This window comes from Homarus americanus, unplaced genomic scaffold (assembly GCF_018991925.1).
Source record: "Homarus americanus isolate GMGI-L3 unplaced genomic scaffold, GMGI_Hamer_2.0 scaffold14833, whole genome shotgun sequence".
NCBI lineage: Eukaryota > Metazoa > Arthropoda > Malacostraca > Decapoda > Nephropidae > Homarus > Homarus americanus.
In genome coordinates, this window is record NW_024753604.1 from 467,133 (window position 1) to 486,818 (window position 19,686).

General features: G+C 37.5%; 1 protein-coding gene across 1 annotated transcript in view; it reads right to left on the reverse strand.

The window, feature by feature from the left end:
• LOC121855389 (rab11 family-interacting protein 1-like) overlaps nucleotides 1-16,201 on the reverse strand; it is a 57,251-nt gene extending 41,050 nt beyond the window's left edge. Inside the window, exons 1-2 of the mRNA XM_042350281.1 lie at nucleotides 16,041-16,201; nucleotides 6,974-7,012 (exon numbers count right to left, since the gene is read on the reverse strand). Coding sequence (XP_042206215.1) covers nucleotides 6,974-7,012; nucleotides 16,041-16,071 — 70 coding nt within the window. The 5' untranslated portion in view covers nucleotides 16,072-16,201. The remainder of the gene's footprint in view (nucleotides 1-6,973; nucleotides 7,013-16,040) is intronic.
• Nucleotides 16,202-19,686: the final 3,485 nt, after the last annotated feature.

Consider the following 19,686-nt stretch of genomic DNA (forward strand, 5'->3'; position numbering starts at 1 on the left):
GACCCGATGAAGAGCCATACTGAACCCTCCCCAGGGAGACTCTTTCTCTCTCCGCCTATAAATTACATAACCCTAATAACAATAAATCATGTTAAACATTACACTGTTTTATCTGTACCATGGAACCACGCCCGATTCGCATTGTAACAGATCAGATGCGGATTCACGCCCAGCCAGTGTGGTGCCCCCAGCCAGCCAGCTCTGTATGGGTACCAAACTTTATAGATGATGAAGTGAAGGGGAGCGAGGGTAGTGCCGGCTAAGCTGCCTCTTCCTGAATAAAGGCTATCTTGGAAGGGTAATGCAGCTTAATATTCAATATATTATATCCACACTGCCTCTAAAAGGCCGCCAGGCCTATGGGGCCCACTTTCACCGGCGTCATCAGCGATATCCCCAACTTCAATAAAAAGTATGTGTGTTGCTATGTATATCACTTGTTAAGCTTCAAACAGTAGCATGACGAAGATGGCCTTCCCTTGCCCTCTCTGCCAGAAGCAAACCTTGAGACTCGACGTAAACAAAGACGACCCTCAATTTCACGACACGCTCCGTCATTAACCCTGACAGCCGTAACCCAAATGATGTAATCGGGAACGCGAAAACGTTAATAGTGTCAGCTAAAGCGAGTGATGAGCGCTAAGTTATGATCTTAAACGAGAGTTGATGGTGAACCGAAATAAAGTCACAGGAAAAAAGTCACATGACTTGTACACTTTGACAACACAATATATATATATATATATATATATATATATATATATATATATATATATATATATATATATATATATATATATATATATATATATATATTGTGTTGTCAAAGTGTACAAGTCATGTGACTTTTTTCCGGGCCTTTTTTCTGTGACTTTTTTCCTGTATTCGAGTTAAGTCCAGTTGATTGTCGGTGCATTCATCCGGTCAGGCTAGACAACACTACTAGCACTACCGGGAAATTAGCTAATGCGTTCATTACTCCATTCCTAAGCCACACACAAGCCCACAGCCCACATAACACTACCATGATTATATTGTGGCACCACTCAAGTTCACGTCGTTGTAAAACTTGTGTTTTGCAAGGAACCGCTCTGTTAGTCAGAGGGAGGGAGGGAGGGAGGGAGGTAGAGAGAGGGAGTGGGGGTAGAGGGAGGTAGAGAGAGGGAGGGAGGTAGAGGGAGGAAGGGGGGTAGAGGGAGGGAGGGAGGTAGGTAGAGAGAGTGAGGGGTGGAGTACCACGTGTGGGTGTGGCAACATTGACTGGTGACACACATCCGTTCTCCCCACACCTGGCGCACTCTCCCTAACTTCAACATTATTCTGCCTCCCACAAACACCCCCCTCCACAATACCCCACTTACCCTCCCACAAACACCTACACACAACATACCCCATTGTTCTACACATCATAAAAGTTTATAATTATCCGCGACACACATACACTCTTGTCACTATCAGCCCAGAGGAAAATACTCCAGTTTTTACTCAATTAGACGACAGAAGGTGGCGGTAATAATAGGTACCGCCAAGCTTGTGTGTTGTGTCTGTTGCAGTTCAGGGAGAGCGGAAGCTGTCACACCCAAAAAACACAACAACAAACATCTTCAGAGACAAATGTACTGTGTTTTCTCTAATCCAGCAATTACTTAATTACAACACAGACGAGTGATGATTATTTACCATACCACTTAGAAATATACACAACGGTGTGAGATATACTAAAACCAACACTCCCCCCCCCCATCCCTGAGGTCAGCCACAGATACATAGGCGTCTAGGATATGTACCATTCTAACCTGCTCTCACTTGACCACCATGCTACAACCAATAATCCAAGGGAGCAAATATCCCGCAATGTAATCACAGTATAGTAGGTAGAGTTGTGAATGTTACTTTCACTCGTAATGTAGTTCTCAACGTTATGATTCTTGTTTTTTATTTCCTCTAATTCCATGCCTACAATGTTATTTATTATTCATAAAAAAATACACAAAAGTCATGGTTCACCTTTGGGCCACATTCTCAATATTCACCCACAACACAAACTGGATGCACAATAGGTGTTCCCTTCATAAATCTGCCACAATTCAGCCAAGATATTACACGTGGACTTTCTATTTCCGCTGCTGTTACCGCTCTCACCTGTCAAAGATACCTCGTAAAAAAAAATTACATGCCTGACTGAACCTGACAAGCGACCACATGGAAAATAATCTGAGCTATGTATATATGCCTGAAGATTAGGCACCCTAGTTTAATTCACCTGAAGTTTAGACACCCAAGTGCTAATCTAACCTTCCTTATCCTTAGCTATCCCCCCAAGTAGCGTTAGGGTGGTTTATCTTCCAGTGAAATGAGCTGGGGTGACTAATCCAAAATATGCTGTAATGTTCATAACTTTTATCCATTACTCCCTAAATAAATCACACATGTATCGCAATCATCACCCTCTAGGAGTTAACATAATGATTGAACTAAGTGAATCAGCACTTAGGAATGGAGCGCACAGGCCTTCCAGTAGACGAAGTTACGCTAAGCTCTTAATATCAAGGATTTTCCATAAATGGCGCTTATGTACGACAACTCTTTTCTCAATAAATTTCTACTAGTTCTTACCATACTCAGTTTACCGTATATTTAATGTGAGAATATGAAGACCGTAATATAACGAGTAATTATAGGAATAAATTAAATGGATCTGTTGATAAAAATCTCAAGACATTGTAGCAGGTGTGGCAGTTTAGGTGAAGTTAAGTTTGGTTAATTTTAGATCACGAGGTTTGATTTGGTTGTTAAGTGCTGAGAAATTGTTTAAGAAGTTGAAAATAATGAGCCAATATATTACGATGTTGTACCTACATATTGTGTATACATCTGACTGCAGCAACTCTGGTTGTTTACGAATTCAGATCAAAGGGGTCCTCTCCCTTAAAGAACACAATATATCAAAACATAATTAAGTGAAGAAAAAATGCTCCAGAACCGGAATATCAATGACATGGAACTCGAGAAAACAAATTCCGTTGAATTACTGGTATATGCAGGTGACCGGAAAAAATCAAGAAAAAAGCAGTAGATTGTCACAATTTTGGCTTGGCTAGGTTACTTTTTCGTGACATTTATAGTTCCAATATGGCAACGTTAACCATTTCGTAGTAGTTCTGCCACCTAGTTGAATTCCTCGCAACTTTCGGCGCTTCAGACACTTTTATAGCGAAAGAAGTGGTTCAGATTTCTTAGCTAATTCTGTACTCATCCATTATAACTGAGAGCTATAGTGTTAATGGACAGAAGCTTTCTCCCGTCCCGTGGTGACTTATACCCTTTGCCTAATCTCGCTTGCCTTCCTGCATGATATAAAACAGACGACGCTTGCCTTACTTCATGTTTCAAAGCACTCGTAAACGACCTGCTTAAGAATCTAAATACTAAAACTATGGAACCTTACCTCGTGTCTGAAAACTCGGCTCATGTTAGCTCAAGGTATTATAGTTAACTGATATCCAGCTCTCCTCGAGGGAACGGGTTTTCAAGGCTAGATACATATTTGGTGTCAGATCTAATCCTTAGAGCCTATTCATATTCCATAGCCACCTCGAGACTCAGCTGACACCTAACCTTGGCATTGACGTCTACAAGTCCACGCCGTGAGCTATATTAAGTCTAAAAGAAAATGGAATGATTTCATTGTCTTCAGAAAATCAAATTAACCGGTTGGTGTGTAAAATTATAAAATACAAAATGGTGGGGTTTAAACAATTGTACTGGACCGTGTTTGAAAGGAAAAAAGGTGTTTTGTTCAGTGGTTTAATAAAGGTGTCGTATTAGACAAAAGCCGACAAAAATTTATTCAAATAACACTAAACCTTTTTATACGTGGAAAATATTAAAGTTATACAGGTTTCATGTTTGTAAAATAGTCAATTAAAAAAATCCCGTCCTTCCGCGCTGCACAATGAAAAAATAATTACCCGAAAACCACATTTTTTCCACACGTGGTCTTACAATGAGAACAGAGGCAGTAACTCGGAAAACTTGTCGACCTTTTAAGCCTATCATAAGAATCGGATCCGAGTCTTTTTTTTCTTCTGATGCAAGTGAAGTACCGCTAGGCTACACCAAGACCGTTACCTTCCACGACTGGTATTCATGTAGAATTGTAGCCACTCCAAGTATCGTATATACACCATACAGTATTTACGATACCTGGTAATATTACATACATTTCAATCGTGTTCCCCAAATTTATAAAATATCAAAAAGGGACCTAATGACACTTGTCGTTATAATGGGAGGGAGGAGAGCTCTCTGTGCTGTATATGGTCCGTGACACATCCTCTAATGATCCGCAAGTAGGTTAAATTTCTGCAAATTATAGTGAATGACTTAAAAAAATAAGTTATCAGGCCAGGACGAAAATACATGCATAATATATCGTTTTTCACGTTTGACTATTATGATAATCTTGATGTTAGTGAGGTGGTTGAAAGCTAAAAAAAAAATAATAATAATCCCAAATCGTAACATATAGATAACTGTGTCAATCTTGAAGACCCACGTAGGCTTATGAGTTTAGTCTTCAGATATTAACACTTTAGGTTCCAAGTCTGACCGTAGTTGAAGAAAGTCTCATGATTAGACGTAGACAGCCAATTCGGTTTGCGAAATTGTACAGGGCTATGTTCCATACACTGCAGAGTAGGTTAAGCAGGGCCGTCCCTAGGGGGGTGCGGGGCCCGGGGCAACTCAGCCACTGCGGGGCCCCACCAACCCCCATGGGACTGTCGCTATGGATGGTAAGGTCAGGTCAGATTAACCAGTCAACAGGTAATGTGTCCGAGGTCACTGGGTCTAGTGCTGGGCCCCGCGGGCCCCCCACACGCGCGGGACCCTGGGCGGTCGCCCCTGTTCGCCCCTCCCCCCCATAAAGGACGGGCCTGAGGTTAAGCTTTCCTGTTTCTAGTACTCCCTATATGGTCGTACGAAAATGGAACCATCGTGTGGAATATAAGACATCCAAAATTATGAAATGTGAGGGATAGTATACGATGTGATATCTTAAACAACGTACGTGTGTGTGCGTGCGGGAGAGAGGGAAACCACCACTTGAGCCGAGTTGATGACTTTTACTTATGGCTGTTCTCACGTGATTGCTTTGTCCATGTATCATAGTTTTCTTAAGAACAGACAGTAATCAATAAACTAATACTTAACTATATCAAAATAATTACCCATATACTTCCATCGGGATTAACAACACCCACACGCTATACGAACTCTATAGTATAGTAAATATCACCAAACTGCACAAATACGGTACCTTCTACACAACATACCACCCTAAACCACCACTCACATGATCCCAGCGCAGCCACCAACAAAACTTACCATAATTGCGAGCCAAATACCACCACAACACACACTTGACTATCACACGCTGGCCATTTGTGGTAAGCCTTACATATGGCCCCAGATCGTTTGGGGGCTACACTACTATCTACTTAGTCATCTTCTCAATGTTAATTATGTACACACCCTCGTCAACTATACCCTCGCCCTTATGCTCTCTCCACACAAGAATTTAACTCTGATGAAACCAAACGAGAAAGTGGCCTTAATTGAGTCGTTTTGGCTAGTTTCGTCGGCTCCAATAATACATTCAATACTTACCCAATATATCAAAACAATCTCTTGAGGGATTTATCGCTGAACAAGAAACTGTTAACTCACTAAAAACTATTTACACAACAGTGATCTTACCTGCTTCGTCATATCAAGAAATATATATTTTCGCTGTTATAATGTTTCCTGGCATACCATTTTTTAACATTCTATGCACGACAATATACACGTTATAGTGTATTTCTGCGCTTTAACACTTGGGTCTTTAAGAATATATTTTAGGCTTCTGTATACACTAAATATCAGACATTAAAAATTAAGAAATACGTCTCTGATTGTAGGTACACAGTCTCTAAGAGTATTCCCGTTATTGTGACTAACCCCAAAAGCAACACTCGAATGACTGCCAGGAGAATGAATTTACTCTAATCTACTTATCAGTAGCACTTGCCAACTGCGTGAAGAAAAAAATATAAAGGGAATGGCCCAAAAATTAAAGGAAGCAGAGATTGAAGCAAACAACCAACTATAAAGTAATTAAAAGGGTTAATGATACGTAACAAACACTGAAGAAAAACATGAAGTATGAGACTACGTAGTAGTCTACCTCAGCTTAATACTGTGAAAGTTACTAAAGCTTATATTTGTGTATTTATCTTTGGTACTGTATTAGAACATAAGCTTTTGCTTCTTTGTTCTGTATTAATGTAGTAAATTTTAGCAAATAACAATTCAATGGTTCGAAATTCAGATAAAGAGATAATGTCAAAACGTTACCGAATAAATATGTTGCTGTTCATTTCTACCCATACGCTGCTAATAGCGTGAAAACCCGTATATTAAAAATAGATACGCAAAGTGAGCAACTTCATGACAGGCCCCCTCTGTGTAGATAATGAGAAGCGTCAGCAACAGCAGTTATTTGAGATGTAACAAGCGCCATCACACAAGCAAGCACAATTCACGCAGACGAGGCACAACTTTTACTCTTGCCAACTACGTCGTCCACTGCCCCCCTTCCACTACTAGGTTAAGTGAGATTTAGGCTAATGCGGTGCCGAGTGGGGGATGGGAATGATAGGTCACTGGTAAACATTATGGACAAAGTTTCCAAACCATCAACAAGTGTTTTCCAGCACAACTTTGGCATCAGGGATAACGTGCCATTGTTACTCTTTAAAGATGATTTTTTTTTGTCCGAGTGCTGAATTGTACGAATGTGGCGCTCTAAACTCTGTACCAATAGTCTTCATACACACACATGTTATTACTTTAAATGCCATTTAAATACAAACTGAAGATAATGTTCCTAAAATTATAAACCAATGAAAACAACTCAGCTGCTACTCACCATTTTTGCCTTTGTAGTTGAGATTTTTCGCTCTTTGTACTGAAAATAAAACAAATTTGTCAATTAGTAGGCTACAAGTTCAGGAGATTACAAATTTGAAAAGTGCATAACTGACAAACACGAAAATCTGCCTCCCAAAATCCGCTTTGATAGCCAGGAAATGTTATCTGACCTATTCATATCATTCTGTGTCAACTGATTTTGGAGTCCTAGTTTTATCCTTGTCCGCCCGTGTCAGAGATGTAGTACATACAAAATTTTCTTTAAACACCACCGGTTAGTCACATCAAAAGCCGATTACTGTGATTACGTTATTGCATAGTTTAACCTTGAATAAGTATTTTTATAAACCTTTGGTAATAAGTTCATTCCAGGTGGTAACATTGATGTCAAAGAGAATACTTTTTGCCACGAGTATATAAGGATGGCAGTTGCATCTATCAAATGGTAATCGGCAAAATGTCTTTTACAGGTCTGGTTACTATAAAACATAACAAACCGTTACTAATAAACCATATAAAATGAATGTTACCAAAGCTTTATTTCAGGTTTCCTCTTACACCGACCTAACTAGTCAGAGATGTGCAATATATTAAAATATCCTACCACTTTCACCCTCTGCACAATGTGATAAAGATATTCCCACCCAATTACGCTACGCTGTACGTGTACGTGCTAAAACTGTTTCACCCAACCTGAGCAGAAAAGTCAACACCCATATGAGCGGAGGGACCAGAAAAGCCCAGTGAAGGGCTCGTTGTCCTTAGTATAACCTATATTTATTATTGAGGACAAACCGGTATCTTCACTCTTACCTTCATGTAAACCGTGATCTGTTCTATGGTGTCCCGCTTCAACTTGATCTCGGTAAACGAGAGTTCCCCCACAAGTTAATTGTTTTACCCAATTTTCATTTTCCTTTTTCTTAGATTTCATCAGAATTGGAATTCCAACCAAATTTCGTCATTAAGTTGGTAATAATAAATATTAAACTTTACAAATATATGCCATATGCTCTCACTCAATGCATTAACACCTTCCGTGTTGGTATTCTTAATAATTATTCTACTGAATGACTCCAACTTCCAGCCCACAACGGTATTTAAACTTTCGACAGTAATTACAAGGTCAACCGCTGGCGTAATGTTGGCTAATTTTGCTGGAAAACTCACTACATGGGATCCCGTCCTCCCTTGCCATATCCTGGGTTCAGGGTCGCCCTTTGTAAAATCATGTGTCTGGTTATGTTGAATTTGGTTGAAAATGTATTCCTAAGTACAACATCCTGTAACCTCGTGCAATTTAGCCGCTACCGCCGTTGTAATCGATGGTAATATAAGAACTGGCGGTCGATAAATACAAAAAGTAATGAGGCTACTGTGCATACTAAAGGGTAATTGGCTTTAATTATCAATAGAAGAAAGTAATAAGCAGGCTATTAAATACACTTCGGATACCATGATGAAATTACTAGGTAAAGTACACTGGGGGGTGATAATGGGGCTACTTGATGTTCTGGATAGAAGCGTAAGAGGCTCCAATGAATGTACAGTTCAAGAAGATACTGGTCAGTTAAACTGTGATGATATACTGTAGGACCAATAATGAAGTGCGTACCCGAGTGTTAAACAAAGAAATGCAATTAACAATGGGGTAGTCTAAATCCTGCATAATGAGTGCAGATCGACAACAGCGAAAACCAAGTGGTTGACAAGAGAAAGCAATGAGCAAATTGTTCTAATGATGGAGTTCAAGGTTTTTAGCACACAGGCGTGAGGAACGAGTCACTTAACATGACGGTAAACTGAACATGAAACACTTCCCTGACGGAAATAGTCATGAACAAAACACACACAACTGCGTGAGATATCGAAATGTAACCGAGCTTGCTGCCCACCAAATATACGTCTGAAGCATCCAATTAAGCAAACACACACACGTTATCACTTGGAACACAACATGCGTTTAACTTTCACTGGCGTAACGATGTAAAAGGACTGACCTATAATTTTTACCAAGTCATACATTAATTCAATTATAAAATAATAGGCAAATGATGCACATCTTTTTTTTTGTCACAAAAACATGCATTTTATGTCGTGTTTATTTGACAAAATCCCACCTAGATTAATCTAAGTATCCATTTAAGCATAAATTGCAGGGGAGCTGCTGAACTATGAAAGAAAAGAGGAGCGAATCCCATTTCTGAATACAATGAAGTTATTGCAGTGATTGGAAATAGACAATGAAAATGAATACTACTGGCAACCACTTTACTACCCTAAGAAAATGATAAAACATACCAAAATACGAGCTATTTTACTGCGAATATTTCCCGTTTCTATTCAATTTCGTACTCCTTAGTGGTGCATACATTACCTTGGTCTCTCACACAAGGCGGTGCAACAGGTGGGCGACTATGCTATTAAAGTCTGTCCCCCGGCAGCTGTTTGTAAATAATGGTTGTGCATATCCCCCCCACTTCTATTTTTTACCTTTCCACGCCGAATTTAACAGTATTTCACCTAAAAAATAATGCGATATTTTGGGAGAAAGCTGAAAAATTCTCCAGGGGGTGAACATTGTGCTGGAACACAACAGCTTCCATCCACTGACTTTCTGATACTCCATTTTTTAAACATTAGGGTGCTGACCGTGCTGCCACACTATATAGCATACAGTACATTTTGCCCGAAATGTTACCATTACCAGAATATAACCTGGTTAAAATAACAAGGAATCTATTTACCATACATATACAGGTTGACAACCCTTTATTTGAAATTCCGAAAACCGAAAGTTTTTTGAGGAGCAATTTATTTATTTATTTATTTTTTTTTTACAGGGATTAGCCCACCCAGGCATAGATCACTGACCCACATCGGGGCCTGGGGGGCGAAAATGTAATAGTAATACTAATTATAATAATAATAATAATTATTATAATAATACTTGTAATTATTCATAGTAAATAAAAATTTTAATTAAAAAATACACCAAAAAAAGAAAAAACAAAAATAATAATAATAATAATAATAATAAAGAAATACAAGAATTAAAAAAAGATAAAAAGTGAGTAACATGACCGAGACCTATGAATTATTATTACCTGTATTATTATTATTATAATTATTATTATATTTTCGCCCCCCAGGCCCCAATGTGGGTCAGTGACTTGTGCCTGGATGGGCTATTAAAAAATAAATAAATAAATAAATAAATAAATAAATAAATAAATCTGAAAACCGAAAAATTCCGAAATGCCTCTGGCCCCCAAGGATTTTGGATAAGGGATTGTCAACCTGTAAATCATTCTGACTTTCCTAACGATGTTTAATTTAACGAGTCTGACAGTGAAGTTTAAAAAAAAATAAATAAAAATAAATAAATAAATAAATTAATGGTTGACAACTGAAGTTTTTGTTTATCTTTTAAGTAGAGTTAATTATTTACAGTTGGCTGACAAATCAAGTTTATGCATTTAAAATAAATACTATAACTTAAACATACTGTACATCAAATTTCGACATGATGACAGCAGACCGGTGTGTGTGTGTGTTGGGGGGGGGGGGGATGAGGATAGTAATGTTATTGCCTCCCACATCAAGGTATGAACAAACTGAGTACTTGGCAGCTAAGAAATGTTATATAAATGATAACAGTGAACCGCTTTTCCATACTTGTCTGTAGTATTTTGAAAGAAAGCCAACCTTAAGCTACAAAACTGTAAAGTACAGTACAATACAGTACAGTACCAGTATATCTAAATGCATATGTATTCGTTCGTGTTTCTATGCATGGAAATATAAAATGGTATCTGCAGTAAATTACGCATGAAGGCTTGGCTTTAAAGTCCTTTTTACTGATGCCGTCATTAGCGATAGATCTTAAATTATACAGGTTCAAGATCTCTTGCAATACACCTGTATATGAATACCGTACTGTATTGTGCATTATTTATTACATTACACAAAGTAAGGAATAAGGAACATCTGAATGCTGACAGCATGTACTGCACTGCAGCTTTCAAAATGCTTGTAACTTTTGGGGAATATTATATGAGGAGCAAATCTTGCATAAATAAGTACAGTACTGCATACAGTATATGCATTCCACTCATGTAATGTACAGTACTGTACTGTATTGGCAAAACCAGATTTTCGTGGGGAATTTACTTACTGCGGGTACCGTATCTAAAGCTTACTGTACTGTATATGGGTACCCTGCATCCTGGTATATAATAAGAATATCTCTCTAACTTCTAAATATTCACTTTTTTTTTTCCTTTTTAACTATACAGGTACAGGTATAGCCATATTTAATGTCTGAAATACTTGTCAACAAATCTCATACTGAGGTTTGCAGGAAGGGGATGAACACTCAAATTCCTTTGCACAAACTATTAAAATACAGTTCTGTACTGCACTAGCTTTCAATTGCGTACAGTATTTCTAAAAATGTATATTTTATAATAATGTACAGTCATCCACAAAAGTCCTTTCGCTTCTCCTCCTGAAACACGAACCCCGAGATTCAAACACGTGAACCCGAAGCAGTAGACACTGATACATTATTCTGTCCATAAATTCTTCGGCTTCACGAGTCTAAATCTCAGGGTTTGTGGTTCAGGAGAAGCGACAGGACTTTTGTGGGTAACTGTACAATATACTGTACATTACCAACAGGTATTTTTTTAATCATAGAGCAATGGACAGACTGATAGGGTACATTTGATAGCAATGACACCATACACTGTGCTGCATTATTTCTAATTTATCATATTAACCACATATCAGCTTAAAGTCATTCGAGTGTCTGGTCTCTTCTTTGTTACAACACATACCCGGTAATATAAAGGAGCTACGTACTCCCTAAATATACACACAAATTTGCCAACTATATTTTGAGGACATTTATAAGTAAAACTTACAATATTCTTACTACCAGTACTGCATATAAAACAAAGGTACAGTACTTGAACTTGGCTATTACACATACAGCAGACTTTTGACAAATCTTAAAGACAAATGCTGGAAAATCTGAAGTACAGTACTGTACAAGTAACGGGTAATGAGAATTAGGGGAAAAAATGCAAAATCAACAAAGATGGTAAACAACTATAGTACAGGGTGGGTAGATACATATAATGTACTGTATAAGTTAATAGAAAACTTTAAATCCCCAATGGCAAACTTTTCAGAGAGGAATATTCAATAAACATACGTATGCCAAAGAATATATAAATTAATTACCTGTAGACTACAATGATGTAGAGTTGATGATCCCTTGCTAAGAAAAGTGACTCCAGGCACAGGGTCATTTTTTATATTCGAGAACCCTAAATGATTACTGTACTTTACTATATTTTAGGGTGTGCAATAAACGGGAACCTAAATATCAGTAGCGATAAATTCAGATCATATCATTGCAATTAGCATGACTTTATTCCTATTGATTTTTAGGCTACTGTTTATTGCAAGTCCTAAAATATAGTACAGTACAGTGATCATTTAGGGTTCTCAAATAAAAAAAAAATGACCCTGTACAATACATGCACCAAGAAAATGTGTTTCTATGAGTAATACAGTACGTGCACCGTCCATACCGGTATACAGTACATGTACAGTAGATTTAATTTTCTAAGACCAATACTGCCACAGGGTTCTAAAGGCTGATCAACTATAAAAACTGGAAGACAAATACAAATTGCAGAAATGAGGATTTTACTATTGATCAGTAGTTTAAGTGTATCAGAGATACACTAAATATGAAGTGAAAATATTAGGGAAGAATTACACCACTGTAAATGCAACATACCTGTTGAAACAATTCATACAAACAAACTAGCATGGATTCCACCAGGAAAGGACTTGAAGAAGAAAAGGAAGAGATGAACAATGCATGGAAGAAGTATTGTCGAACAACAAGATAAAGATATCTCTCAGAGGGGCATTTCTTCTTGTCAAGTTTACCAAATTAAAAACCCAAGTCCCCTTCTTGATCCGATCATTGCTATCTCATATATGGTGGTACTACAAGTTCATATATGATTTTGTTACAGTAATAAATGAAAATTAAAATTCATGCCACACACCAATCCATTATACTATACTGTAAATTACAGTACAGTAACCCCGTGTTTTTTGCGGACTTCTTATCGCGGTTTTGACCATTCGCGTTTTTTTTTACTAAAAAATTATATACAGGTATATATAAAATATCCTTTAAAAACAAAATTTTTTTTGCGCCATTTTTTATATTCCCCTGTACGGTGCGGCAAACAGACGCCACCCATTCCTGCCTCAGACACCCGCTGCTCTAAGAAGCCTCAGTCCACATGTGCCTACCGTACTGTGAACGCTACTGTGACTGCGTGAGGGCGGGCAGAAGCCGGGACAGCAGGGAGAGGCTGGCAATGCGGGCGTTGCCGACCTCAGCGAAATATAAATAATTGTATTTACTTGTAAATAAAAAAATTTTTTGTATGTAACTGTGTTTATGTTTTTCCATTATTATACTACAATATGATTAGTTCAAATAATGATGTTAGTAAATGCCGGTACAGTGCATCAGTGACCAGTGTGACCACTGGGGAGTGAGTGGACAGCATGGTGTGGTTAAGTGCATGACCTACCTGAGCTGTTTGGTGGCCACAGGTACAGTGATTTCTAAAAGAGTATTCGCGGTTTTGGCTTTTCACGGGGGTTTCAGGATCATAATTCCCGGAATAAACATGGGATTACTGTACTATACAGTATTGTATATGATGCCATTTTCAATATTACAGCAATTTGAATACAAATGATTTTGAAAATGTGAATGCAAGAATTTTGTAATTATAAAAAAATCAAATATATTGTTTGGAATCCCCAACATGAAGTGCCCTTTATAAATGAAGTGAATTTTCATTCTTGTTTACAGTTTGTTACCAAACCAGACATAAGAGCGGTACTGACGTAAGAGATCTTTAATACTTGGATTTATGTTATAAGTCTAGTTTAATCTCAAACATCAACACCAGAGAACCTAAATCCAACATGTACATACTGTATTATAATCATATAATATACCCTGGGCTGCATATCTGTCACTACAGTACATACTACAGTATTTTGGATATACTGTACTGTACTGTAAAGAGCTAGCTACCAAACAGGGAGGTACTACTGCCTGGGAAGATATTGGAAGCATAATGTGTTGTCTAATGGTAGACCCTGCTGCCATATGGCATCACGAAAATTGTGACCAAGTCCCAGGTTGCTGATCTGACTTTCTGCTTCATTTACACACAATTCCAGGGTCTCAATTGTTTCTCTTACCATTGACAACACAACATACATATATCGTTTCTCACTTTTGATCATTTTTTCATTTTTGTATTTATAGATCTTTATTATTAAAATTATTATTATTATTATTACAGTTACTGTATTATTATCATTATTTTATTATTGTATTTTTGTTTGTTTTATCAAATTTTATTTATTATGAATTATTATGACAATTATTTATTATTATTATTATTATTATTATTATTATTATTATTATTATTATTATTATTATTACATTTTCGCCCCCCAGGCCTCGATGTGGGTCAGTGACCTGTGTCCGGGTGGGCTAATCCCTGTAAAAAAAAAAAAAAAAAAACTTTGAAAGATTCTCATGAAGGACTTCTTCTCTCAAGGTACAGTACATTCTGTATACAGTATATGCCCATATAAGAAAAAAAATTGACAAAGGTGGCATTCTCTTGGTCTTGTAAATGAATTCACTAACTTACAAAGTCAGGTAGTGAAAATGTGTTGTGGAACATGTTACTTTCATACAATATATAATATAAAAAAATTATCATGACAAATACAGGAAAAAGATATGTGCAACAAAGAACAGACCAATCGCCTGAACTGCAACTAAGCTAATAAGTTGAGTGAAAAATTAAAATGTGCTATAAATTGTAAGGGTAGATGGCTTTGTGATGGCAGTCTAAAAAAGTAAAATAATAATCTATCTGCATACTGTACAGGGTTTCACTCTTCATGAAAGGTAAAGGAAAGGGTAGCCATCATATTAAAAAAAAATTGGGAGATCTTCTATGAATTCATTTGTTATACAGTACCTGTAGTATAAAGAAAGTGAACTCGCAAAATATCAAGCTTTAAGTGTTCATACTAAGCAAGCAGCCTTCCTGATCATGCTCAAGGGTATGGGACTAAACCATTTATGAACGAGGGGATGTATTAAACCAAACCTGACATTCCCAGGACAGTTGTATATGTATAAAGTACAGTACTGTAGTACATTTGATTGCCTCTAGTCATCAGTTTTCATTTAAAGTTCAACCCTATTACTGTTTGATCATTCAAAACATAATTTTCTAGTGTTCACCCTAATCTTTCAGGTATATGTTTTATACAACATGATGAAGATATCATTAATAAATATCAAGAAATAAAGTGGCAACCATCTCCTTAACCTTTACCCACTTTACATATAATGTCTTGAAGCAACAAACTGTAACATTCCAAGAAAGACCTCATGTGGATCTTTGGTTTGTTGGGCTATAATTTGTTACAAATAATTATTGCATGCTTAAACTTTCTAGTTTCTTAAAAACCTAAGACACAGTAATAAGACACGAACAGCATCAGTGCAGTAAGGCTTCCCGTCACTATTGTAGTTAATAGTGTTTGTTGGTACTTTTATTTTACCTACTTTAATCATATCATGATATTTTTGTATTCATAATTACTTACATTAAAACTTCCGACACGGGTGAGACTTGAGGTAAAGATAACTCACGACTGTGTATGGGTTCAAAGGTCACCCTGTTCTACTTTTATACTGGTCTTATTATAACATCTAAGCTATCATAATATATCACATTTTAACAGTTTTGGTCTCTAATAAATAGTAATTCTAAGCAGACAAGTACTGTAAGTTACCTGAGGAAAAAAGTTCCTGAACTTTTTTGCTCAGGTGAGGTGACTAACGGTGATGAGAAACACCTGAAAATCAGTCCTAGAAAGTCACTGACAGCTGGCCTGCCTGGCAATCTTTAACTCCTTACCTGTAACTTGCAGGTGTGTAGGCTGCCACATCTTCCCGATAGCAATATTCTGAAACACCAGGGCAGCCTAAATTCCTTTCCACCGCCCCACCAAACTGTTGAATCCACAGCCACAGGTAATGCGAGTTATGACAACTCTCACGGTCGCTTACTGCACCAACACTGCCACCGCCAACTTCACCCTCACCTACCCCTCCTGTGCTGCCACACCGCTCTCACATTTCTTTTTTTTTCTTCTCCGAACTGCGGATGTATTATTATAATTTAATGTATTAAAAATTACTTTATATATTATACCATTTAGGAAAGTGATATTCTATTGTTTTATTCTGAATTATTTTTAAGAAAAATAAGAGATTATAAACATTAGCTGAGACCTATTGGTTACCTCTGTCATATCTCAAATGGCAAAATTTATTCTACGACGTTTTATGGTTACGAGATATTACAACGGTCATTAATTTAAAGTAATGAATACACCAATATCAATCTTCAGAAAATATATTTACATGCACCTAGGTAAAGCTGTCAAACTGAAAAAATAATGCACAATCCAATGGCAAAAATAGTAAGCTATAACCAGTTTTGTTTGCCACATACAATCAGTTCCCAAGTAGCTTTCATATTATTAAAAGAAAAAAATACGATTAATTGATTGGAATTATTTCTACGTTTTCTTTAGGAAATATACTAAAAAAATGGAATTGTCCAAGGTGGGAAGCAGCTACAATGAGTAGAAATGGGTTTATAGCTTCACACAGGTGTTGTCTTGGAAAGTAACTGTACAAGAGCTACTGTTGTATCTACTGTACATTACTGAAGGATTATTATCATGTACATTACTTTAGTTTTCTTTTATATCTTGAGTCTGTCATACACCTCATTCTAGCTTAATTTTTTGCACCTGACTTTTAAAGTGGCTTTCGAGTCCGTTAACTAAATAACTGTTGACCGTGAACTTGCATTACTGTTACCTGGTTGTACTCAAGATACATTTAGCTGTGATAGTACTTTTATCATTAGAAGTCGAGAATTCTGACACCTGTAGACTACCTATAGTTTTACATGACTATAAAGAATAGCGCAAATTACCTGTACAGATACACTCCAAAAACATAAGTAATAGTTTCTTAGAAAAAATCTACTGTCCGCCCAGTGTAATAAACTGTACTATTCCAGAAATGACATACTGTACATATATTTGTATATTCTAGCGTCCACAGTTTTTATCCGATCGTTCAATAAATTTCATAACAGATCGGCCTAGGCATAAAGTAAGAACTGCATGCTTTTATTTAACGTTGGACGAAGGCCCAATTGATGTCCAGTTTTCACAAGATGTGTTAATTTGTGTAATAAACATATAAACATAGGGTGTATAAATGTTCAGCAAAAAAAAAGTCGAAAGAAGATACAGTTCAGCATAATTTCTACCCCTAAAATGGCACTGGAGACTGAGCACAAGTGGTAGAAAAAAAATAGTCGGAAACGCCCCGTTGTACTCTATATATAGTGATACACTGGGTTTGGCGAGGGCGGAGGAGGTGGCGTTGGTAAGGACGTGGGTGTCTTAAGTGGTAGACTACTAAACACGAGCTGGAGGCCTCGCCCAGTTTGACAGTTGACATTTTTTTGTGATACCTTGTGAAGATTTCCCCCGACCTACCGCAGCTGGATCTTCCTGTTGGCTTCTGTACATTGCACTCGGATATACTGAATGCATTTAGTTTTAATGTGATTAAGTGTCTTAAGACGGCATAGAAGGGATGTCCTCTTCTGCAACAAAGTTATCTTCTTGACGTGCGTAGTCTTCTGCCATGCAGTTTATTATATCTTAAATATATGGTGGAAGATTGATTTAAAAGTTTGGGGCGTTTTTAATTAATATCTTTTCCCTCAAAGTTTCATCCCCACGCTGTTGGTTATATAAATACTTTTGAAGCGGCTTGTCCTGCCTCTCGTTTGTCTGCGCCTCGTGTTTGTTACTTTGGAACATGCCGTAATACATAATCTAATTAAGTAACTCTTTTTACGTCTCTGTAGGGTGTACAGATTGAAGTATCAAACGTTTCTAATAGTTCACTCGTCTTATGGGGTTGATATTGCTAGCAGAATATTTTTAGCCACTTTCTCTTGAGCTTCTGCTACGTTTTTTTTTGGGGGGGGGAGGGTTCCAGAACTAGCAACAATAATCTCGAGATAATACTAAAACCTTCCAGATGTATAGTAGTTTTTTTTGGCTAACTCCGTGAGAGATATGCTAAACATGGCATAATTTATTGTGATTCAAGGGTCATTCAGATTGTGCACTATTTGTAAAAACTCGACATTATTATCTACTTAAGTGAGAATCAATTCTCAGGGTGAAGGCAAGGGGGTTGTAGGGGTATCGAGATATTAATGTTGTCTAGCACTCAGGATGGAAGGAAACTTTCCTAATGTGGTTTTCTTATATAATATATATAAGTTATATGATAGACAGTCTGGTGCTGAATGCATGTGGTGGGGAGCAGCTCAGTAGAAGACGTTCGGGAGTATCGTGTTGAAGGAGGTAGATGTGCAGGAGCTTCGTTGGTGTTGCCTGTTGCTGGCCTCCTGGTTGAATGAAATGTTAACATGGAGCTTGCTGAGATGTTGCTTTGTTCCAGGAAAATGGGCTGAATGAATCTCGATACGATACGAAGTCTTTAGTTAAGAGGTGAAAAAAAGATTATTAGGGGTTGAAGGAGAAATGGTGAAACTGAAATACAGTGAGTTGTAATGACCACGGTCTTACCCATCCAGTTAGCGCAAAATCAAATGATTCCATATTGCAGCAATAGCCCACAAAACGTAACAACTCGGCTTTCGTTTGAGTCCTCCATCTGAGAGAGTCGTTTTCTCATCACTTCAAACACCTCAGAGTCCTCCGTTATCCCATTTTTCTCTGACTTACTGAAACCAACCTCTCTATAAATGAATTTAGTGAGAAGAGAACACCCTTGTTTTTGAGTCAACTTAGATATGTCTGTTTACAGTTGGAACATTCAAGATCCATTCCATGAGAGTGGGGTAGAATGCTTCAACTGTCCTTATCGATAGTAGAACGTGTCAAGTAAGTGAGTGTCAGAGTTTGCAGCTAGAGTGGCGTAATTTTATGTCGTCCGTGAAGGGGTATCCATGAGTTTCTGATCGCGCCTGAAGTTACTCCTCATTTTGTCGCCGACATCAGAGAATCTCATGTTTATAGTTTAATTAGTGTCAAGTTGTCTATTTAGAAAGTCATTAATCTCTGAACTATTCTGTCCTTCGTTATAATCTCCAAGATCTAGCGCCTCCCCGTATTGAATAGCCCTTGTTCGCCTCAGGCCCTGAGCTTGCAGAATTAATGTTATCGACATGTATATTCCACCTTTTCTGTAGCTCAACCTCTGATTGAATTATATATGAATAGACATAGGAAATTACACAATCAAGAACGCAGGAGTTCATAACTAAGTATACAGTGATCCAAAATGATAGAAGTTATGTTGTTGGTAAGATCGGCCCGCTTCTGGTATAGATGGGAGGCCCAAAGCTGCTTAGCAGGTGCACGTATATACCTCTACACGAGGAGAATCGCATTCGTGACTTCTCAACGTCTCTCCAGGTATGTTAACGTGTGTTC